Source organism: Glycine soja, chromosome 7 (genome assembly GCF_004193775.1).
Source record: "Glycine soja cultivar W05 chromosome 7, ASM419377v2, whole genome shotgun sequence".
Lineage (NCBI taxonomy): Eukaryota > Viridiplantae > Streptophyta > Magnoliopsida > Fabales > Fabaceae > Glycine > Glycine soja.
The window spans coordinates 578,520-603,424 of record NC_041008.1 but is presented as its reverse complement, the minus strand read 5'-3'; the positions used below and the strand labels follow the sequence as shown (position 1 = coordinate 603,424).

At 31.4% G+C, this 24,905-nt stretch overlaps 4 protein-coding genes across 4 annotated transcripts; all 4 read left to right on the top strand.

The window, feature by feature from the left end:
- The first annotated feature begins 4,073 nt into the window (after positions 1–4,073).
- Positions 4,074–5,572, top strand: LOC114417922. The gene is made up of 2 exons (XM_028382989.1): positions 4,074–4,206; positions 5,032–5,572. Exons 1-2 carry the CDS (start codon positions 4,167–4,169, stop codon positions 5,289–5,291), a joined length of 300 nt encoding a protein of 99 aa, XP_028238790.1. The 5' UTR covers positions 4,074–4,166; the 3' UTR covers positions 5,292–5,572.
- A 3,489-nt stretch (positions 5,573–9,061) lies between these two features.
- On the top strand, positions 9,062–10,526 carry LOC114417652 (polygalacturonase-like). Its single transcript, XM_028382753.1, has 3 exons — positions 9,062–9,582; positions 9,868–9,920; positions 10,022–10,526. Exons 1-3 carry the CDS (start codon positions 9,501–9,503, stop codon positions 10,256–10,258), a joined length of 372 nt encoding a protein of 123 aa, XP_028238554.1. The 5' UTR covers positions 9,062–9,500; the 3' UTR covers positions 10,259–10,526.
- A 3,279-nt stretch (positions 10,527–13,805) lies between these two features.
- On the top strand, positions 13,806–17,277 carry LOC114417921 (coatomer subunit zeta-1-like). The gene is made up of 6 exons (XM_028382988.1): positions 13,806–13,920; positions 15,056–15,215; positions 16,108–16,255; positions 16,348–16,425; positions 16,507–16,591; positions 16,978–17,277. The coding sequence occupies exons 1-6, from the start codon at positions 13,909–13,911 to the stop codon at positions 17,035–17,037; spliced, it is 543 nt and encodes a 180-aa protein (XP_028238789.1). The 5' UTR covers positions 13,806–13,908; the 3' UTR covers positions 17,038–17,277.
- A 2,970-nt stretch (positions 17,278–20,247) lies between these two features.
- On the top strand, positions 20,248–23,344 carry LOC114417920 (disease resistance protein RPP2B-like). The gene is made up of 3 exons (XM_028382987.1): positions 20,248–20,637; positions 21,982–23,053; positions 23,152–23,344. The coding sequence occupies exons 2-3, from the start codon at positions 22,139–22,141 to the stop codon at positions 23,263–23,265; spliced, it is 1,029 nt and encodes a 342-aa protein (XP_028238788.1). The 5' UTR covers positions 20,248–20,637; positions 21,982–22,138; the 3' UTR covers positions 23,266–23,344.
- The last annotated feature ends 1,561 nt before the right edge of the window (positions 23,345–24,905 follow it).

Here is a 24,905-nt window from a genome sequence, read left to right as displayed (position 1 = left end):
TAATTCGCTATCAAATGTACTCTTAATTCTCATAAAAAGAATGAAAAGAAATATATAGAGTGACTTCACTTCACTCCCCGTAATGGAGTGTTTGTCGGCGAAATGCAGGGCAAAATCCACAGAAACGTGTAACTGATAGCAACGCAAGTTTACTCATTGCTTACAATTTCTTTAAATCATTCAATCATCATCTTTCTTTCTACACGGCGCCCCAATTTTTGTTTGTGAAATAAATGCCACGAACAATTTTTTAGAGCATTGCAATAACGATACTTTGTATAACAACAATGCTCTTTGAAGTTTGACCCAATTAAGCTCTAATAACTGCTCTGTGTGTGTTTGTATTTGCGGTTTAACTGTGACCGTACGAAGTCTCATGTTGTTTCACGGTACAATTCAAACTTGCACTTAAAGATTCAACTTAAACGCAGTTTATCTTCCTAAAAACTATTAGTTCAATGACCACATTTAATGAACTAATTATGTGATTACCATTACAATTTAACACACAAACAAAATATTAGAATCTATGATGTAGATGAAGAGATATCAAAATAGGTTGAATCAATAGCTCGATCCATTTAATTTTCTAAAACGGGCTAAGTTGTATTATATGATTTAACTCGAATAATATACTAACTCATTATGTTATGGAAAACTAAATTAAGCATGGCTAAATGAAGTTGTATGATTGCTAGTGAAAATAAAAACTCCAAAGCTTAATAGCAAAGTAATGTTTAGTAACTTAATTTATATACTAGAAGGGAAGGAAGAATAAGAAAATATGAATGAGAATAGCATGAAACGTCCCGCGAGTGTTTCCTGGGAGTGGACCGACGCAAACTGCGCAGCATATATGATATTGAATTGATATTTCAAACGTGGAATTTGGTTGGGATGTGATCTTTAGTCCAAGTCATGAAATTGAAAACTACAATTTTTGTTTCTTTTCAGTTGTTTCCCCCCTCTGGAGTTGAGTTTTCAACGCGATGCAATTCGTCTTTCATGGTCATCAAGAACCGTTCTTCGTGTCTTGAATCCCCCTCATTAATATACTTGTTAGCTTCAACTGCGTGTGCGTGACTCTCCCACGTTGACTTCTATACCCTGTCGTGATTCATCACTTTCAGTTTTCATCCATTTCAGGATCCACAATTTCGTGTGATCCATGTTGTGCACAAATCTTGATCCCCAACTTCGGAAACAAAATATGTTACATGCATTAAAATGAGGATTTGAACTTACCAAATCAAAAAGGATCTTTCTAACTTGTGTTTTTTGGATATTAATCAAAGAATTATAAAAAATATAATTTATTATGAAAATCACAAATAGCATAAATAATATAATTTTATATATTCTGATTCAAAAACAAATCTTTTAATTTTTTAATTAATATCTTAAGAACACTTGTTAGTATTTGTAAAACAAAAATAATACAGAGTTGAATAGTTTTTTTTTTTTAATAGGCACACAGAGTTGAATAGTAATTGATAGTTACAGCTACATTACTTCATTAAATGTTGTTTCTGTGAGTAGGTCATAAGGTCAATTCTAAGGTCTAATGTTAATTTGATTGCGATGGTATACATATATTAGTACTGAAGCTTCTGCATCAATGAAAAATGTTATAGAAAATTCCAAAAATTTAGAAAAATCAAATTACGTGCGAAAAGCTTAAATAATTTTGTAAGTTGTTTGATTGTTCCGCCTGAGAAAACTAAACGGCGTCAATAGCATGTCATTGTTCCATTTTGGGCTCAGGGATTTCCTGTCCAAAATGGATCTGGCTAAGATTCTTCTTCGGCTATTGCTTCATGCATCTCCTTTTTGCTGCCTGCACCCCAACAGACAAAATTACCCCTCACCATAAACCCTATCGCCAAACACCACAATTGCGGCCCACCTCTATAACAACCACAACCCACCTCCATCCCATTCTCGGCCCTCGTACAAAATCAACCCCATCCCCAAACCTAAAACCCTACAAACTTATCCTTCTCCTTCGCCTCACTTTCCATAGAAAGCACACAGAACCACATTTATGTTGTAGAAAAAACCCGGCAAAAATATCTTTGATCAACATGATACTCTTAGCAATGAGATTGACAATGTCAGTGAAGATGTTCAACGATGCCAACTGAGTCAAGGGGCAAACCAAAATTAACCCTAATTGGAAATGTAAAGCAGACCCAAAGGAATAACACTGTCGTTGTTTCATTATTGGCTATGAAGACAAGAATGAATTTGGTGTAGATTGTGAGGATCACTCGAAGTATTTGTTGACGGCACGGACAAAGGTGACATTAGTGGAGAAGGGGTTGGTGGAGGTGCAGGGATGCTTAGGGAGGGATATTCGTTCCCATCCTGGTTCTTTGGGGTGCAGGAAGCAAAGAGGGGTACAGGAAGAAATTTCCTTCTTCATGTCTTAACCCATATTGGCCCAATTGGATAATCCATTTGAAAATCTCTCAATGAAAAATTGCTTTTATCAATTTATGAATAAATAATAGCTAGAAAAAATACATAACATACATTTTTTTCAGTAAACTATCGTCTTGGTCTTTAAAAGTATAATGCGTTATTATATTGATCTCTAAAATTAAGAAGATTCTAAATAAGTTTGGAATTTTCGAAATTGTTTCACGTAAGCCTTTAAAGTTACTCACTTGTTTTTATTTTAGTCTTAAACATATGTTAATATTATCACTTGAACAATATATATATATATATATATATATATATATATTAATTTTGAACTAATGAAATGGACAAATTAGACTTTCAAATACTTGTTTGAAATTTCTTTAGTTTCTGAAACTAATTTAATAAGGCTATACTTTTTAAGAAACTATAATGATAATTTACTTTTTTATTTGTTATAGTCCTTCATGCATTGTTATTTGTTTTTATCAAATGCATTTGTTTTTGTTATTGTTTTATATTTGAGTAATATAATTGTCAAATTAATTGTTGCATGTATAATATTTAAGTTATTATCTTTATTGGACATGCATATACTGAAATGTAATAAATGATGAATATAATAATTAAACATATAAAATAATAATAATTAAAATTTATTAAGAAAAGAAATTGGGAACCTGCATCACCCGTGCTACACTTTTGTTATTCAATATGTAATGAATATCTAAAAAATCTGATCTCTATACATATATAAAATAAAAATACATTAAAAACATATTAAAAATATAATAATATAAAAGGTTGTAAATTATAAACTAAAAGATTATTATAATAGTAAATACATATACATGTATATTTTCCATACAACTTAAAATTCATGATCCATTTTTATATACATCTTATAATAATTATCTTTAAAATTATTAAAAATTATTTCTTTAACTAATGTAATATTTTACACATATGTGTTTCAAACTTTTTTCTTTTATTAATGTACAAAAAAAAAATCAATTTTCATCAGATAAAATTTCTTTAAAAAATCAGTGAAACTCATAGCAAAATAGTTTTCACTTAAAAAATAATATTTTGAATGCACAAGGATAGTGTCGACAAATTCGTTCCAATGAAAATTCATATTTTAGTTCTTAAAAATAATAAAGTATTGGTTAATAAAAATGTTTACGAAGGATAAAAAATATCACAAACATAATTGACAATACAACTGCTGAATAAATTGAATCAAAATGAGTCATTAAGTTAATTTTTAATGAAAAAAATACACAACCATTAAGTTAATTTTTAAAAATCAATTATTCTAACTTATGTTTGTTTCCCATTTTTTAGTGTTTATGGTAATATTATACTTATAATGATAAAAAATTGAAAAAAATAAAGATTAAATTATATTTTATCTTTAAATGAAATAAAATTTGAGTTTATAAATTAATCTAATAAAAACTTATTAACATTTTATTGGAATGGAAATTTATTGATATTTTAATTTATTTTATCTAGTAACATGTGGATAATTATTATAAAAATTAAGATATGGATCAATTTATTATATTTTTTTACAGGCTAAAATTTAAATTTAAATTTTTTCGAAAAGGAATTTATGTAACACTTTACGCATAGAGACACAAAAATGGTTTTTTTTTTAATAATAAAAAAAACAACGAAGGGCTCCTTTTTCCATACTTGATTACACCCTCATCTCAACCGTGTCTGAAGTCACTTTAATGGCGGATATGGAACCAAAGCCTAAAGACTCGCCTTCAGGTATCGTCGTTCAAAAACTCTCATCTTTTCATATTTCTCGTTAACAAAATTCTAATACTTAGCGTTGTGCTATCACGGGGTTTGATCTTTCATCTGTTACCATTTCTAATTTTGTGACCATAGTTTCAAAAAATTGCTTGATCTATCAAACGTTCATGTTGAGATTGATTACAATTTCAATTTGGTAATACCCTTTGAGTTCTCCAATTAGAACGTATCTGGAGGGAACTGTGAGAATAGAGGAAATTAGTTTTTGTCTCTGTATATCACTGCCCTTGTTTTTATATCAAAAGCTGTGTAACTACTTAACTTACCCATAACATAAGAATCCATTTATGACCCTTGTTTTTTTTTTTTTTTTAATTCTTATGGGTTTCTTCTGCATGCCTATTGCTGAAATTTCTTTGCCTTTTGGTTATGTACTTGAAGGGAAGATGGGGGAGGTTTTTGATTTCTTATGTTGGAATTTTGGGTTCCAGAGTAAATTATAATGACACCTCTTTGAGACTTTTTTCAGATTGTATACATACTTTTTCCTTTTTTCTATTCCTACACTAACTCCATCGTTTGAAAAATATTACCCTGAGATCCCTTTATACATTACACATTTCATGAGTACATGAGTATCCATACAAGGGAGGTTGTTGTAAACATTAAAAAAGCCCGGGATTACATGCTATCTGAAAAAACCTCAAGGTTGTTGGTGTAATTTACTCTTGGTTCAAAGTTCTTGGTATATATGTGGACAAATTTCATGATATGACAGTTTTTTTTTCTCTTCAAAAAATTAAAGATTGAAGTCCTTTGTATTTTGTTTCTTGAAAGAAAAAAAAGTGAAAACTCCAAACATTTTTGAGCGAGCTAAGGAGGAGATTGAGGCAGTGTTTCATCGCGACAAATCGCCACACCATCACAAAGAAACTCATGGGACAAGTGATGACATTGATGAGGGAACTTCACCTGATGAAATCAAAGCGCCTGGTGTGTTTGAACGGGTGAAGGAGGAGATTGAAGCTGTTGCTGAGGCCATTCATCCCAAGAAAGAATCTGAATCTGGCACTCGTGATGTGTCGTCACCAAAGTGATGTCTAGGATGTGCCTTTATTTTGTAACAAAGAGTGTGAAGACTTGCCTCAATGGTGTTAACCATCAAAACTATCATGTTTGTTTTCTCCATTTATCTAACTTGTATAAATAGTAAATTCCTCTTTTTTTCAATTGTTTATTTGAATGCTGGTCCTTTTCTTTTCAAAAAAGAAAGAACTTAATTATCCCTGGAGTGGTACATTATCAATGTGAAAGTTTTTATTGTAGACTCTGATCTGTAACTTTATCTGGTATGTCAGCAGGATTTATGATTCACAAAGTATGTTCACTCTTTTTTATAGGCAGCTAAATTTCTCCGATCAACACATTTATATGCACATGTCACCTGTAAATGGAATACAAATTTAGGATTGAATTACACTAATATTGGTGTTTAATTACGTTCAGTTTGTACGGCCAATTCTATCTTGTGTCGTATTTTCCTCTTGCCAATCTGTATATTTGCTGATCCAATTTTATATCATCCCAAGAATGTTAAAGCTGATCTTGCTGGTAAATTGATCTTGCATAAAATTTTCAACCCAAAAATACCTTTAGGATCAAAGAAGGTTTGCTTGACTTATGGTTTTGTATTGAAGTTTGGTATCAATAATAGAGCAAGGTAATATGATGCCATCAATTAGGGATCTAGTGGCTCAAGTTATTGGTTGGTGCTAGAAAACTAGATAATGGTAGTATGGTTTCTCATGTATGTCTTTTAATTAACAATATATTGAGCTGATATTGTCTCCAGTTCTTAGCTGTTAAACTTCACCTTGTGGTATATAAGATGAGTCCTTTTTTTTCTTCTTTGGATTAATTGTATTTCCTTTATTTACCAAAAAAAAGTTGTATATACTATGAGTCTTAAGCTTCTTACTGGTCACCTTGATAGTGCAGTCGTAACTGCTATGCTGTTCTTTCATTATCTGGTAGGATTTTGCACATCCTATAAGCAACACAAAATATGTAAGTAATAATAGTTTATTTAGTGATAAATCGAGGCAATCCTTACATGAACTAGTTTCCACGTTGAATGATTAAAAAGTGAATATCTGCACAATCAGTCTTGATTTGTTTAGTACTGCCGTTTAATTACATTCCTACTTTTTTTTCCCCGAAAGAAATTAATATAGAGCACAAGATCAGAAAAGCTTTGTAGTTTATACAGAAGCCGCACCAGGAAACTTGAATTCTAAGCAGAGTTTATCTGTCTTAAAACACTTGAAAGCGTCCGTCCAGAAAAGCATCATATATTTTATTTAAATATTTTGTTTTAGTTTCATCGATAGCCTATTTAAAATGTTGTTAATTTTGACAATTCATTTCGAATAATTCCAAATTTTCTTTCAAATCAATCTTCCTACTACTAATTAAAAAATAATACAATTTATGTTTTTCAGATATTAAATATATTCAGTTTTTTATTTAATAGTACTTTATAAAGTACTAAGAAGATATAATAAAAGAATCTACTACCATTACTAACTCTTGCATTTCCCAATTAACGTTACTGGAATAGCCAAACATTCATGCAAGCCATCTAACACGTAAAACTTATCTTTTTTCTCCCTCATTGTCTTTTCTTAACTCCTTTTCAGCAGCCCTAACCTCTATATTATTACTAGGGGTCTTTTCTGTCACTTTCTTGGCAACTGTCTGCAGGTTAGTAGGTGGATAACATCAGCTTCCTTGACTATATAGCACATCAAACATATGAAATATCCTTTTACTCAAGTCACTCAGCTGCCCCATAACTACAAATAATGATTCCCAGACAATAGTGTTCACCCACACTACGTGGATCATTATTCAAATCTATAGTATATAGGTGCATTTGTTATTTAGCCGTGCTTCCCTTGATTGTCCTTTAACATGACTAATTTATTCATGTCATTTTTACTAACCTTTATATTATTCTATAACATCACAGACCTTATTTATTGCTTTGCCTCCATGAAACACTTCACAAACTGCACTAGCTGCAGTCAATTACAACCAACAAAATAAGCCTAAGAGCTTAGCAGAAACAATGAGATACTAATAATTCTAAGGTCTTCCTAACTAGAGTAATCTTAGAATATTGATTACAACTAAAAAAAAAGAAAAAATATTTATTATATAAATTATAAGAGAGCATAACAAAAGTCATGAATAATGTAATTTCATGCATCTCAATAGAAATCACTCTTTTTAATTTGTTAGGCAATGCCACGTGCATGTTAACATTTTTTAATTTATTTATTCTTATTTATAGGACTCAAGTTTAAAATAATATTTTTTATATAAATCTAATCTATAATATTTCTTATTTTAATTATTTTTAGACTAGATATATCCTTCATTAAAAAAAGAGAGAAAATGTATTGATAAATATAATTATAAGAGAAATGAATATTAATGATACGAATGGTTTTAGAAGTAGATAAATTTATTACTATTGATTAAATTAACTATTTTTTTAATAAATTGGGTAATTGAATATTATATATAGATTATATATGAGTGGAGATGGAGTAATATTGAATGGCCAGTACTTCACCTATAATTCACTAAACCCTCTTATTTTTAATTGCCCATGCCTTGTTTAAGCTCTTTCACCCATGGTGCCTTTTGAACCATAATAAATTATGTAACCGGAAAATATATGCTCTTCATTGAATGTGGGAAAATATCCAGCAGGCGAGGTGGGACCCCAAATTCATTTCCAAGTAGTAAAGGAATAGCCCAGATTGGATGTTGTACTAAGGAGATTTTGTATGTTCTCCAACAACCAATCCATAGAGAGTTGAGAATGTTACCTTATTTAATTCTTTAACTAACTCATTAATTTTGCTTTTGCTGCAGAACTGAGTGCTTAGAGGCTGGTGCTTTTTACCACTTCTAATAACTAGCTTTCGATCTGTTGTTGATTTCTTTCTTCCCCATATGGCAATGAAATGATCAGGGAAAGGGAAAGGCTGTGTAAGTGTGTGGTCTATACGTCAAAGTTTTTTGGTTCTTTTTTTAATCTGAAGCAGTATTCGATATTTATAAAGGGTTCTGAAGTGTTTGTGGTACGATATTGTTGGATTTTTAAATAAAAAATCATTTAAATTAAACATAAAATAAAGATGTAGTTGAATTTAAATATATTATTAACTTCAAATCAAACCAAATCAATCTTTTATATATTGATTTGGTTCGGTTTCATTTTTTTAATAAAGTTACATAATTGCTATATATATTATATAATTTTAAAAATAAATTTTATTTAATATATTTTAGTTAAAAATTAATATTTTCACTTATATTTAATATTAATATAAAATCATATCACAAACTCTTTTGTAATATAATAATAATTTATGTATGACTTGATATTTAATATTATTTTTTTAACAATGTTAGTACATATTTTTTTACATATAAAAATAAAATATACATCTTGATTATAAAATAAATAAAAAGTAATAAATTATTTAATATTTATTATTAATTATCACCAAAAAATCAATATAATTATAATATACTGTTTGCTTGATTTGATTTAATTTTTTATAACAAGATCTGAAAATTAAATCAAATCGCGAAATATATGTGATTTTTTATTTTTATGATTTTTGATTTAATTGGATTGACGGTTTACAAACTATTTAATTTGATGTTGAACGCCCTTATCTTGCAAGTACTTCAGACAATTCAGGCCTAAAAAGGATGCTGTTATTCTGAATTTTGTGGACCACCATAAGTACTACTAATTTGGATTGGTTTGAGAGAAAGCTTTGGCTTGTTTTGAAAGGTAAGTTATCCAAAATTAGAGGCAGAAAGACAGTGGAAAAAAGACTAGTCTTTGGAGTTCCTAGATGAGTTGTCAAATGAAGGTGAAAGTTGCTGAGGTTTTTAACTGTGTGACAAGAAAACTGAATCTCTTGCTTGTGAAGCAAAATCTCTTGGCCAATGCATAGGTTTTAAAGTGTAGCCTTATTTTGTTTGGGGGTCCTGGCCTGCTTTTTGGGATTTGAAGCTTGCAAGCTCCTTTGGTAGCCTTCATATATTCCAGCAATCATGCCTAGCCAGTAGCCACTTGTTGTGACTTGTGTTGTGAGTGATTCAAAATCTGCGCCTCCTCACAAACACTACCATCAACAACAAACATAATCATCTAAATTACCATCAACAACAAACATCTCATCACATCCATCATTTGCACTTTTGAAGAAGGAAAAATGATAGGAAGATTATTCTGTTTTCTGCTAGCTCTGCAAATAGTGAGTTTGGTTTCTGCAGTAAGGAAGCCGTTTCTTCCAGGTTAGTTACACTTACACATGACCATTTTGGAGATTGACTTTTTTCTATTACTTGCAATTGTGGGTTTATCATACCTCAACTGCAACTTAGAAATTATCAGTGACATTTCTCTATAAAATTTCAAACATTTGCAGTAACAAAATAGCATTCAAAGGGCTTGCCCTCAGAACCTTTAGCTCAGTGAACATTTTTTTATACTCTTGAATCTTGATTACCTCATTATATTTCAGCTGATATGCTTCATTCTTTCTCTCATGTGTTAACTCTTCTCACCCTTCTTTTCAGCCAAAGAAGAGGCTCTACAGTCTCCACCACCACATACTATAGAACCAAAAAAGGTGTGTTTATCTCTCTCTAAGTTTGGAACTGGGTGGGTTTAGTCGGTGTACTAGTGACTAATACACTGTTGCACTGTGTCTGTTTTGTATCTATGTTAAAGGGTTTAATGGGTATAGAAGGTACATCAGAGACAATGAAGGAAGCATATGAAGGAGGAGTGAGCAAAATAGGATCAAGTCCACCAAGTTGTGAGCACAAGTGCTATGGCTGTGTTCCATGTGAAGCCATCCAAGTTCCCAGCACGAGCACCAGGCGCAGCCATTTGGGAATCCAGTATGCAAATTATGAGCCCGAGAGCTGGAAATGCAAGTGTGGTCTTTCCTTCTATAGCCCATGAACATTTTCATATCTACTAAATATTGTTGATATATAATGATATGATATATCTCTCTCAAGTTCATATATGATATCCCTTTAATTTGTAGTTAGTAGAAGTAGTCCTCATATTCAAAGGATTCCGTATATCATCATTATCTTTACAATCAGTGCCGAGCAGATAATCTCATAGGCGGCTAATCTCAGAACATTTAAATATAAACTCTCTGCATGAATGGATGCATTTGATAAGTAGCATTATCTTGAATACTAGAGAATTCGTTATGTCATTTTACTTTTTATTAACCACTCATCCTCTAATTTTGCACTTCATATCTGAACTTTTTTGCAAACTCGAAAAGACAAAAAGAAACGAAAAAGAAAAAAAAAAATACGTATAAGGGGAATTGGAGTTATATTATAGGTTGCAAGTTCCAATCTTGGCACTCTTCAGTCTTCCCCCTATCAGTTAGTTAGCTCATATTATTGTCTAATTAGCAGCAGTGGTGCTAGCTTTAAACAAAATAACTAGACAACAAATATAATTGGAGTTTGAAAGAGATCAGATTGGCCCTATTGTCAACCATACTACATTTTCTACTTACCTATCTCATATATGGCGTTTGAATTAATGTGATTTATAATAACAATTCTTATGTCTGGTTGATGGGTCTAAAATTGATTTTGAAAGTAGTTATTGCAATTGATAAAAAAAATTATAGCAGACAGTACTACTGCTAAATTTTTACAATAAAAATATTTAAACTAAATTTTTTACTGCTAATTTTGGAAACTGAGGCATACGCTAACGTGTGTGTATATATAGCCACCTCTGCAAAGTCTGCATACAGTGTGTATCCAGCATAAATATAATATTTCTTTCTCATACTTTTTGCCTAGAACCAGTCAAAATGGACAATTTATTTTGAAACATTTGGAATGGTTTAATACCACATTTAGGAATGTCAAAAGTCCGTTTTAAATTGTTACCTGCACTTTGTCATAAAAAAGGTAAAATAATTCCCCATGCATATCATAAGATTATGATCACATTATTCATACGTAACTAACCCCAGTTTAACTAGAGAGTAGAGACAATCTAGAGGAAAACCAGACCTTTTCACCATTTTGGGTTACTTTACTTTAGCCATGAGTCAATTTTCACTCACACATTCTTTAAGAATTCTTCTGGTTTTGTTCTCTAACACACGGAGCCTTTTGGTAGAGGCAAAGTCTATGAAAGCTTAGCACCTTGATTCCATTCTGCTCTGAATACAAATGATGATATGCTATTGTCTCTAAGTTTATAGCCAAGAGTCCAACAACATTGCCACCTAAAGGTATGCACCAGAACCGAAACTAAAACATAGTCAAACCATGAAGCATGATAACCAAAAGCTGCGCACATAAATAAGTAGTAATTAATTGTGAAACCTGCGGAGAGTGATGGTAGATGTTACATCTATATATATATATATATATATATATATATATGTGTGTGTGTGTGTGTGTGTGTGTGTGTATGGTTAACTGTCTGAGGTAGTTCCTTAAAACATGTTCCAAATCCAAACAATCAAAGGCAAAATGTAAAGAGCCTTACACAGTTCCAGAACTAAAAGCTGCACATTTTACGATTCAAGGCCTGTTATTAGGATTCACGTGAAACACAAACACCCTTCAAAATCCGGTCTCCTAAGGGCATCATTATATACTGCACTATAGATTCATGCTTTGTAGCTCATTCCTTCAATGTGACCCATAGTACAATATGAAACCTGTTTAATTTGGACCCACTTATGTGAAAGTGAGACAATAAATTAGACAAGAAAAATGCATGGACTCAGAACATAAATCAGAGTCCAAATTGCTATTTTTGTATATGAAGATTAATACTTTGGTTTCTCTTAGTTATTGAACGGTTAATTTGTCTACTATACTAGTGGAACAACAGCCCACATTCTCATATTTACAACTCAAAAATAACAAGAAACGTTACATGCGTAATGCTTTCTTCTATGTACGTGTTGAACAGTTTTCTTGATCTTAATTTTCTATTGTTACACCTATTTTGGCACAGCTTACTTCCTTCGTTTTAACCAAATAAAATCATTTAGCACAGTGGCAGCCACACATACACAATTTCATAAATCCTGAGAAGAATGCGTTACAGCTTCCTTCAAACATAAATAAATAATAATGTATAAATAAATAAATAATAAAACGATAGCCTCGGTTGGTTAAGACTTGAGAGAGGTTCGTGTTTGTAAACTACAATTAATTGAATTGTTAGGTGTCGATTGTAAGGTTAACAACATTTGACATATTGTCCATTTTGACTCTCATGAGTCTTCACGGCTGTCTTTAGAAACTTAGAAAGGTGCATCAGCGGGGTTAAAAAGAGGATAATCTTTACAAAATATCCTTGATTTTAATTTTTTGAACAATGTGAGACTTTTTTGGTAGGATGAAACACACCTTAATGAAAATTCCAACAAGGCAATAGGAAATAAAGAAAATGTCACTTACAAGAATTTGCAAGGAGTAATCAATAAATATAAGTAAATAACATCAAATTAGCAAACGATGCATTAGGATTTTTATGTGGAAAATCTTTTAAACATTAAGAGTAAAAATTGTTGGGCTTTAAAATAAAATAAAAATTAAAGCTCTATTATGATCCACATGAACGTACAATAGGTCAGGAACAAATACACAAATCGTGCTAATTCTAATAATAATCTAAACAATCAAGAACCAATACTAAGAGTATTGAGTTAAGAAAATTACTAAAATGACTTTAGGAATATTTTATTTTTTAATTTTTAAAGCTAAACAATAAATATTTTTTTAGAGTAATTTTTTATATGTAAAATTTATTACACAATTTATTCAATTACAAATAATCATGTATATTAAATTTGTTAATTTTTTAAAATAATTATCTTAAGTTAGTGTTTGGATAAAAGATTTCGAAATTTCAAAAAATTTAAAATGTATAGAAATTTAATTACCTCAATTAAATTTCTTTAATTTTTAAAACATTTTATGTAAAAAAAAACACTATGTTTGAGTAAAAAAATTTAGATTTCTTGGGTTTCAAATTCTTTATTCAGAGAAAGTAATTTAATTTTATCAAATGTAAATTTATTTTACGTGTTATTTGAAATTTGCTTATTTTAGGTGTTATTTGAAATTTCTTCATTTTGCTCAAAAAAATTCCTTTAAAATTCCGATCACTTTAAAAATTCTTTAAATTTAATATTCAAGCAAGCCATTTTAAAGCATAGTATTTCAAATTCACTTAAAGTCAATTTTGTCATGATTTTTTTATTTATTGGTTGACATTTTAACTTTTTTTACACTAGTATTTCTAAATTTATTCATATCTAACAATATTTTTTTAATTAGAAAACATTTTTTTCAAAAATAAGAAACAATCAATTCTACATTTTCAGTTTTTGTTTGTTTGGGTTTCGTGAACTGTGAGGGTTGATTTTGAGACCCATAGGGAAAATTAGGAATCATTAGTTTACTAAATTAAAGAGCCATATTTTCTATTTACCGAATTGCCCTTCTCCCTTAACAATAAAAATTCATAATTCCTTATTTGCTCCTTCTCATTACAGATCTTCCAAACTTCAGAGCGCAGGCAAACAACTTCTTCTCTCAGACATGGCATCTCAAGTAAGCCTCTTTCTCTCTCCCTCTCTCTGAAAAATCTTCATCTCAAACTTCTTATCTTATGTTATGTGCACACAAATCGCAATTCAATGGCCTTAGCTAAATATGAAGAACTATGAAATGGATGAAATTTTGATCTTCTTTTTCTGTCGTAATGGATCCGTAGCCACATGAGCTTATTCTCATAAATCTAAGAATTGGGTTTCCAAAAAGTTCTTATTTTGTTACTGTTTGTTGGATTATCAACTGATCTGGAGTTTGAACAATGATATACATGTGAATGGGTGTTTCAATTTGAGATGCCTTATCTCGTTTCAGATCCGGTTAGAACATTGGTCATGAGTGTTTATCTTTTGAGCTAATAAACTTTCCGACATAAATGTATGAACTTGTTACTGGGTTTTCATCAATTATTGAAAGCATGGTACCTGCTCTTGGGAGAATTGATGATAATTAAGAGAAAAGGGATTCATTATCATTTCCACGTACACTGAAGTCTGCTGATTAGTGAATGTGCTGGAAAATATATTTGAACTTTACTGTATGAATTGAACTCTATTAATTGTAAAACAGTTAATTGACTTGGGGGATTTTACGTGTGTTTTCCAATGTCAAATGCCATAATCAGCAGTTTTGACGACATTGCAACTTAGGCTCTGTTTTAATAAACTACTCAATAAGCACTTTAGAAGAAAATAAGAAGGTAAAATGAATTAATCTTCTTCTCATAAGTTAAAATTAGCTTATACATAAGTTAATTTATGGACGTTCTCTCATTTCACCTCTCCAAAAGCTTATTTTAACTTATGCATAAGCTAATTTTAACTAATGGGAAAAGCTTAATTTGTTTTACCATCATATTTTCTCCTCCTATAAATGCTTGTTGAGAAGTTAATCTAAACAGGGCCTTAGTGGGTAGTGGGAACTAATAAAAGAAAAATTGGAAGTAATAAAAGAAAAATCTTGATTATCAATTTTTATTTTCCTATAAAGGATGGTGTGAGAAAATGAAGCTGTGTTGCACACATTCTGCTTGCATTTGCTTTCATGGAGGAGAAGCTTCTGATATTTGTGCAAGGTATTGGTGATAAATACAGTGCTCCTTTAACAACTTGTGTCTATGTTGTTATGCCTGTAGGGTTTGTGTCCTTCGATAAAAAATATTCTTCTTTTGGACTCTGAAGGGAAGCGTGTGGCAGTCAAGTATTACTCAGATGACTGGCCAACAAACAATGCAAAGTTAGCTTTTGAGAAGTTTGTATTTACCAAGACTGTTAAGACAAATGCTCGTACAGAAGGTAAGCAGTAGAGTTTGACAACTATGCATCTATGAAGTCACTATATTTAATATTAGGTGCTAGGGGTGGCTGTTTCAATCTAACCATGACTTTTGATGTAACAGATTTTTGCTTAATGATTACGCTATTTTGCATTTTGGTTTGATCTTTAAAATCTTCTGTTTGTGGGTATTTTTGCCTAGAATTCTATTTACTTTCACCACAGAGCTAATTTCTTAACCTTGTTAAAAATGTAGGTCATAATGTTAGACCTTGGACTAAAATAAAAAAATTGAAGTGTTTTCGTGACCTTTCTTTCATATCACGGATGAAATTGGAAATTGTGTCTCACATACATGAGTTGGTGTTTTGCATCAGTATACAAAAATTCAGTGAATTCTTTTGGAACATTCTTATGATTTGACATTCCTGTCTCTGCATAACAAGTTCAGAATCAGATTGGGCTATTCTTTTCTTTAGTTGTGCATTCCTCTCTGACAATGCCGGACTTTGAAGTGCTTACATATAACTTAGACATCTTTTCTAATATTATATTGGACGTATAGAAAATTTCACCCTGGTCAGCCGTAATGCTAAACATGTAGTATTTTGGTTCAACCCTTGGATTTGTATTAAATATTAATTGATAAACATTAAGATTGAAAAGTTTATTAACTTGTCACTAGTGGTAGTAAGTGATAACAGTAGTCTGTTATACTGAATTGAACATATGATGAACATCCCTAATTACCTTAGAATCAACATGAAACTAATAATTCACAGAAAGCACCTTTCAGCATACCATACTAATGATAGAATCTATTATTAAAGAAAAAGAACAAACTTTTGTCAGTATTATTCATGTTTATCGTGCTTCTTTTGAAAATAACATATTGTTTACAATTATCTGCAGCTGAGGTAACACTACTTGAGAACAATATCATTATTTACAAATTTGTACAAGACCTGCATTTTTTTGTCACTGGTGGTGAAGATGAAAATGAGCTCATTCTAGCATCAGTTCTTCAAGGTTTCTTTGATGCAGTCACTCTTCTGTTGAGGTATTTTTGGTTGTATTTGCTATCTGGATTTAAAACCTGATGCGTCTTTACTGATCATGCTCTGTGTTTATTCCTCTGTATGCCTTTTACAGGAGCAATGTTGACAAAAGAGAGGCACTTGAGAACTTGGATCTCATTCTCTTGTGTCTTGACGAGATTGTTGATGGAGGGTATGCATATATTTCTGTCACAATTTTTCTTTCCCAGATAAGCTTAATTTATTTTTTAATAGTATTTATTTTTCCTTGAAGGATGATACTTGAAACAAATGGACCTCTTATTGCTGAAAAAGTGACCTCTCATAGCTTGGATGCTGATGCCCCCTTGTCAGAGCAGGTAATGCAACTCTGTTTTGACTTGGTGTGTGTTTGGGAAGCAATTGAACCCAACGCAACATACTTTATGAAAGCTACAGCATAGTTGATTTGAAATTTTTGCGTTGGAACATGCAATTTCTCTGTTCAGCGTGGTTTCAACGCTAATCCAAACACACCCTAGTTTCTGTTAGTAACGTGTGCTTTCTATTGGATTTTACAATGCAAACCGCACAAAACCTGATATGTAGGCTATTCCTCAAGCTTATGTTACCACACCCTTAATGGCAATTTTCTAAAACACATTTTTGCGAGCCCAATTTTGAACCAATTATGACTTTTGATGGATTACATTTTAAAATAACAATGGCTAGCTATTCATTCTGACAGTGAGTTTTGATATTGCAGACATTAACTCAAGCCTGGGCTACAGCCAGAGAACATTTGACAAGAACCCTTTTAAAATGATGTTTGCATACACTGAAAATGAGCCACTTATAGTCGAATATCCAATTTTTTGTCTGTTAATGGGAGTTGTTTCATCCCCCATTGCGAGTTATTGTAATGAGCACCATACCATTTTTCTGAAAAGTGTGTTCCGCGTGCATCTTAGCTATTATTTGTCAAATTCGTGGAAGAAGTTATTGATCGAAATATTGTGATATTCAAGTTATGGTTGAGATTTGGTTCCCCAGGATTTACAGTAAATTCTAAATATTTTTTAATCAATATATTTTAAATTTATCATATTAAATATTTTAAACCACTTACATATACATTGTTAGTGAATTCCATTTGTTTTATGAAACACACCATTAATATGTATTAATCTAGTGATTACCAGTGGCCGGGTGCAGGCTAAACTAAATAATTAAGATACTAAGTAGCATAATTAAAGTGTAAATGGTGATTTAAGTCTAGATTTGTTCTTCTAATTTGTGGTTAACTCAAAAGGACGCTTTAAAAGAAAATAAAATAAAAAACTCAAAAGGAGTAGACAATAAAATAATAATTAGTGTCACTATCCTTTAGATAGGAAACAAATAATTAATTTATTAAGATAAATAAAAATAATTAAGTTAGTTTTAAATTTAATTAATAATATCAATTTAAATTTTATTTTAAAAATACTTATAAAACTAAATGATTTAAATAGTGATTATTTTAATGATACTTCTCATAATATAATAGGTAACTTTTTTTTCTCACAAATAATTATGATTTATATTGTTAATAGGATAATGAATGTACTCATTTTGACTAAATAATTATTTTTGTTATTGAATGTGTATAACTCGTGGTTCAAAGTAAAATTATGGTACATATGATGTTAAGGATGTAAGACACATCACAAGTATCATTCAATCTCATTTAATCATGCAAAAGAAAATACAAATAATAATTTAAGCATGTTCAATACAACTAATTGTGACACTCTCTATCTTAATATACATATTTATATAATAAAATACAAGAAAATAAGTACATAAAATGATTTTATTCAATAAACTTAAAGGAGTTTACTTGGGTAAAGAGTTCACATTCGTGTTAATCACCAAATTAAAAACTTACCAATTAAGGGTATGAAAACATTTTCGGCTCAAAACAAAATTGTCCAAAACTCCAAAGAATAAACTAAAGACTTAGCATGTGAAACAAAAATGATAAAAATTACATGTTCAAAATTTATGCAATTAATACATAAACTCGTGCTCCAATATCACATCTTATCATAGCATTGTGTCTCAGTGTCCTCTAACACGAAGTTTTTTAAAGTTATCCACCTAACACCATCTGCTCCCACAAACATAAGATTTGAAATTATCACACAATCCAAGCACAAACAACACATAAGGAGTGAGTTATCCGGAAAGCATTTTAACACGCAAACTCTATGAACTATACAAAACATATGACTCCTCAATTATTCTCAAAATCATTTTAACTTGTCGCGACTCAAAATGATTCAACTCGTCAAGTTCTCTCAATGGATCTCATCACAATACTCGTCATACATTAACTTGTCGCCCTTAGGGTTTTAAAGTTGTGTGTGATTATATGATTCATAACTCACAACTTAATGCATACATAATCTCAATACACATGTGATCTTACAATTTAACACGTACTTAAGTTGTCACTTACAAAGTTCATCACACTTTCATAATCCCAATACATTACGTTATCACACCAAATGCATCATATACATATTACACAATAATAATATTAATATGTTATATTCATATGACTAATAATTTCATTAAAAGATGCATTTAAAATCATATATGTGCCACTGAAGTTTGAACTATGCAATACACACAACTACTCAATTATTTTCAAAGTGATTTAGCTCGTCGCGTCTCAAAGTGATTTAACTTGTTGGATTCCCAGAGTGGATACCATCATAATACCCGTCGCCCTTAAAGAGTCTTATAGTTGTTGTGTAATTGTACAATTCATACCTCACAACTCAATGTGTACAAAATCTCAATACGCATGTATCTTAGAATTCAACACATACACTCAATCTCAATTACAATGTTATAATTTCAACGCAACATGTTATCACACCTCATGAATCATATAAACATCACATAATATTAAATATTTACATGACACAAAACATGTATATATTAAATTGAACTATATTATTTTCAATTAAAAAGAGTTAATAAAAAATTAAACTAAAAATGTATTGAAAGTATTTATCGTTGAATCTTAATATATTAATTTCCTTCAATTTAATTTTATTATTTGAACTATTAATTCCTAATTTATTTTAAAAATTCATATACATATATATGTGTTATAATCATCAACACCTAATAAACTTATGAGACAAAAACATGACAAAGAACATTTCCAACAATTTAATTCTCACGCTAATCTAGTAAATTTTGTCCAAAACACAAATAAATATAACTCCTAAAACAATTTCACATAGTCATATCAAAATCAAAGAAATCAAAATCACAGGTTCCAAAACACGAAAACACCAAGAATACTCAATTTTATCAATTAATTTGCATAAGGGCACCCATTGACTCGTCAAACATAGAAATCATCTCTTGATTAAATCATAAAGGCAGAATTACAATCTTGTAAACATCCAAAAATAAACCATAATTTGATCCTCTAAGGATTCTTACACATGTTCATTTTAACTTCAATTGCGATAAACTCATCTAAGTGGCTCACATGTGTAGTGTAGTAGTGATAGAATTACGACTCTGGAATTAGAGTTCTATTGAAAAAGAGAGAATTTTGAGAGAATGAGAAACATATAAACATATTGTAGATGTAAAGACTGACCTAACCTAATATATCTCTATTTGTAACAAGGACACTTAACCTATTATTTATCCTATTTTTTATTTTATAAAAAGTAATTCTATTTTACTCTTTTATTAAATAAATAACCAATTAAAATATTTTTTTATTTTCTAAAACATGATTTTACTCAATTTATTTTTTAATATTATAAAACCTTTATTTTAATTAAAAAAAATTCTCTTCTTTATTTAATTTCTAAAAATTCTATTAATTTTTAAATAATTTTTTTTATTTATTAAAAAAAAAACGGAGTATTAAAGTAAATTTGTGGGTCTTCGTCAACTAACTATAAGAAGATTGTGTTGGCTCCATCCTTGCATTTGCAATGAATATGTCTTCTTCCTTCCTCAACAAGTTCGAAGTATTTGTGAGCTACAGAGGAGCGGACACCCGAACTAACTTCACTAGCCATCTTTACAGTGTTATGACTCAAAAATCAATAAAAACATTCATAGATCAGCAGCTCAACAGAGGAGACTATATTTGGCCAACACTTGCCAAAGCAATCAAGGAGTCGCACGTGGTGCTTGAGAGAGCTGGTGAAGATACTAGAATGCAGAAGAGAGGTTGTTATACCTGTCTTTTATAAAGTAGATCCGTCAGACATAAGAAATCAAAGAAAAAGTTATGAAGAGGCATTCGCAAAGCATGAGCGGGACACCAACAACAGAAAACATGTTTCTAGGTGGAGAGCTGCTCTCAAAGAAGCAGCTAATATATCTCCCGCACACACAGGTAACAACTATCTCAAAAGAATTCAGCATGTCATGTTAAACCCGTGCAACACTATTTAAATGATGTAATTTTTCAACGTTGCTTGCATGGGAGAGACCCCTCAATTAATTGTTGATAACATGGACTCAAAGCATAGATCAAGTCATTTATCAAAATACATAAGATAACAAAACCCCCATCAATCAATTTAAAGATTCATGCAACTGTACCACAGAGAAATTGATCACAAAATTTTTAACATCTTTACGAAGGTTTTTAATTTTAGAATTTTAAATATTATTGCCATAGCGAAAAACTATCATTTTGTTAATTACACAAGTCGTCCAAATATGTAAGTATTAATTTGTGGTTATTTCCCTTAATCTTTGGGAATTAATTAATTGAATGTTATAATAACCATCCAAGAGTATATTTCATCATACTGTTTTTAATCGTTTTTAATTTGAGAGAAAGGCTAGCACTCTTTCTCTAACACTCTCTAACATTATCTTTATAATTGGAATTAATTGAAAATCATTTATTGTGGGTCACACCAAAATAAGTGACTTTTAATAAATTTTAGTTAATTTTGGGGAGATTGTTAAAAAAAGAGTGAAGAGGTAGAGATAGTATGTGTACCATTCCTCTTAATAAAGGTTATTAAATTCGAGAGTTTACATAAACTCGTGAGAGTTTTATAAACTCGATTCGTAGACTCAATTCATAGATTCGTAAGAGTCTATTTCATATAAAAATAATAAAAAATTATCTCTAAATAATATACTAATTAAACATTTCAAGTATAATAAAGCAAAGTAGTAAATTATAAAGTTCAGAATATTTAAATAATTAAGTATAGTAATAATACATCACTAGTAGAGTAGAAGTTATAGTAGTAGTAGATCATTCTCACCGAGGATTTCATGTTATTAGAGAACAAAAGGTTTGATATTATTAGAGGTGAAAATTTTGTATTTGAGAATAACGCAATGAAGATATGTTGAATGTTAAACACACACAAAACAATAAAAAATGACTTACATTTTAGTCTTATTTTTTTAACTTACTAACTCGTTAACTCGGTGATAAACTCGAGAGTCTACCGAGTTTACTTAGAGTTTATCGAGAGTCTACTAAAAAAAAGAGTTTATTCAAGAACAAGTGGATTCTAAACTCGTAACAGTTAGCAAGTTAACTTGAGAGTTTGATAACCCTGCTCTTAATTTAAATAGCCGAGTTAATTTACCTGTGCGTGCACATGGAGGTGATACCTTCTACCTAGTTTAGTATGATTTCAGCTCATCCTCTCCTTGCTTTTCTCAAGTTAATATTCCTCTTTACTCGATTGTTTCATTTTTATGTCAGGGATGAATCTCACGTCATCGAGAATGTTGTCAATGATGTATTGCAAAAGCTACACCTGAGATACCCTACTGAACTAAAAAGCCTTGTCGGAACTGAAAAAATTTGTGAGAATGTAGAATTATTATTGAAAAAATTTCGAGTCATTGGAATTTGGGGTATGGGGGGAATTGGTAAGTCAACCATTGCTAAATTCTTGTTTGCCAAACTCTTCATCCAATACGATAATGTCTGCTTCGTGGACAGTTCAAAAGAATATTCACTCGATAAGCTTTTCTCTGCGCTATTGAAGGAGGAAGTTTCCACATCAACGGTTGTAGGATCCACATTTGATATGAGGAGACTCAGTAATAAAAAGGTTTTGATTGTACTTGATGGTATGTGTAACGTCGACAATCAGGGGCGTTATCGTTTAGACTTATTGGAGTATTTATGTAAAGAGTTTGGTGACCTACATCACGAAAGCAGACTCATCATAACAACAAGAGATAAGCAATTGCTTGTCGGAAAAGTTGAATGTATATACAAGGTTAAGAAATTGAAAAGTCCAGAATCTCTAGAGCTTTTTTGCTTAGAAGCCTTCAAGAGAAAGCATCCCCACAAGGGTTATGAGAGTCTCTCAGAAAGTGCAGTTAAATATGCTGATGGGGTTCCATTAGCTCTTAAAGTTCTGGGTTCATATCTTCATACAAAAAATATCAATTTTTGGAAATGTACTTTAGAGAAACTCAGCGAGTATCCTAACGAGAAGATTCAGAACGTGTTAAAAGAGAGCTATACTGGATTAGATGATCTAGAAAAGAATATATTTCTAGACATTGCATTTTTTTTCAAAGAAAAAAAGAAAGATCATGTCATAAGGATATTAGATGCCTGTGATTTTGCGGCAACTAGTGGAATAGAAGTTCTTGAAGACAAAGCTTTGATAACTGTTTCAAATAGCAATATAATACAAATGCACGACTTGATGCAAAAAATGGGTCTGGAGATAGTACGTGAAGAATGTAAAGGAGATCCTGGACAGCGTACTCGATTGAAGGATAAGGAAGCTCGTGAAGTGATTGAAAAAAACAAGGTAAGGAAAAAAATACGCTGACCTTTTATAAGACATGTTTTTATATAGAAATTGTAGCAAACTTGATACTATTTACTTTTTTTTTTGTCTTTTGTCAGGGAACTGATGCAATTCAAGGCATAACATTAGATTTGTCTGAAATTAAAGATTTACTTTTGCATGCTGACACATTCAAAAAAAATGAAAAACTTGAGATTTCTGAAATTCAATAACACCTTGGGTCAGCGTTCTAGTAGTACATACCTCGACCTTCCTGCAACTCTTGAGCCATTTTCTGATAAACTGAGATATCTGGAGTGGATCGGATACCCTTTCGAGTCTCTTCCATCATGTTTCTGTGCTAAGTTGCTTGCTGAGATTCACATGCCACACAGTAAACTTAAACGACTCTGGCAGGGGATGCAGGTAAAAAAGATATATAAGTACACGTGTTTACACTTAATTTTAAAGGATTTTCCATTGTGATGTCTCCTTTTGTTTACAGGAACTTGACAATTTGGAGGGAATTGAGCTAAGAGAATGCAAACAGTTTGAAGAAGTTCCAGATTTGTCTAAGGCCCCAAGACTTAAATGGGTGAATCTCTCCTGTTGTGAAAGTTTGCAGTATCTTCATCCATCTGTTCTGTCCTCCGACACGCTTGTTACTTTGATATTGGATGGGTGTACAAACCTTAAGAGAGTTAAAGGTGAGAAGCATTTAAAATCTCTGGAGAAGATCAGTGTCAAAGGTTGCTCAAGTCTTGAGGAATTTGCCCTGTCATCAGATTTAATTGAAAACTTGGATTTGAGCAATACCGGAATCCAAACTTTGGACACATCAATAGGGCGTATGCATAAGCTTAAATGGCTCAATCTAGAGGGTTTAAGACTAGGGCATCTTTTAAAGGAGCTATCTTGCTTGACATCTCTCCAGGAGCTGAAGCTTTCTGATAGTGGACTAGTAATTGACAAACAGCAACTACATACCCTGTTTGATGGGTTAAGGTCCCTACAAATACTGCATATGAAGGATATGAGTAACTTAGTTGAACTCCCCGATAACATCAGTGGCTTATCACAATTACAAGAACTAAGGCTAGATGGAAGCAATGTGAAAAGATTGCCTGAAAGCATTAAGATACTTGAAGAGTTGCAAATTCTGTCGGTGGAGAATTGCAAGGAACTTCTGTGCCTGCCAACGCTTCCATCCCGCATCAAATACTTAGGTGCCACTAACTGCATTTCATTGGTGTCAGTGTCAAACTTAAACACTTTGGCGACAAAGATGCTGGGAATGACCAAACACATTACATTCAAGAACAACTTGAATTTGGATGGACCTTCACTCAAGCTTATAATGGAAAGCCTCCATTTAACAATGATGAGTGCTGCATTTGACAATGTTTTAGTAAGAATCCGTGGGGCTGTCAACGGCCATAACTATAACAGTGTTGAGCTTTGTTTACCAGGAAGCAGGGTGCCATGGAAGATTCAAGATCGAACCACTAAGTCTTCCATTTCCATTGAACTTCCCAAACGTTCCAACTTTTTGGGCTTCATTTACTGGGTGGTTCTTTCTCCAGCTGGTGGAATGAAGAAGCATGGCACTAAGATAAAATGTATATGCCACTTGCCAGGAAAAGGTACAAAGGCAACATGGTTATGTAGTGATATCGGGGGATTGAACTCGGATCATGTTTATGTATGGTATGATCCATTCCACTGTGACAGCATTCTCAAATATTATGAACCAAAGGTTTCTTTTGAGTTCTGTGTTGCAAATGAAAATGATGAGGCGGAAGTTGATGGCTCCATTTGTATTAAAGAGTGTGGGATAAACCTTATAAGAGTTTCAGATGTGCTGAGTGTTTTA

Coding starts and splice junctions, on each gene's coding strand:
- LOC114417652 (XM_028382753.1), top strand. CDS start 9,501: ATGATAGGAAGATTATTCTGTTTTCTGCTAGCTCTGCAAATAGTGAGT. Junction 9,583..9,867: donor AAGGAAGCCGTTTCTTCCAG/GTTAGTTACACT, acceptor CCTTCTTTTCAG/CCAAAGAAGAGGCTCTACAG. Junction 9,921..10,021: donor ATACTATAGAACCAAAAAAG/GTGTGTTTATCT, acceptor TCTATGTTAAAG/GGTTTAATGGGTATAGAAGG.
- LOC114417920 (XM_028382987.1), top strand. CDS start 22,139: ATGGGGGGAATTGGTAAGTCAACCATTGCTAAATTCTTGTTTGCCAAA. Junction 23,054..23,151: donor AAGTGATTGAAAAAAACAAG/GTAAGGAAAAAA, acceptor GTCTTTTGTCAG/GGAACTGATGCAATTCAAGG.
- LOC114417921 (XM_028382988.1), top strand. Junction 16,256..16,347: donor GCAGTCACTCTTCTGTTGAG/GTATTTTTGGTT, acceptor TGCCTTTTACAG/GAGCAATGTTGACAAAAGAG. Junction 16,426..16,506: donor GACGAGATTGTTGATGGAGG/GTATGCATATAT, acceptor TTTTCCTTGAAG/GATGATACTTGAAACAAATG.
- LOC114417922 (XM_028382989.1), top strand. CDS start 4,167: ATGGCGGATATGGAACCAAAGCCTAAAGACTCGCCTTCAG. Junction 4,207..5,031: donor GCCTAAAGACTCGCCTTCAG/GTATCGTCGTTC, acceptor GTTTCTTGAAAG/AAAAAAAAGTGAAAACTCCA.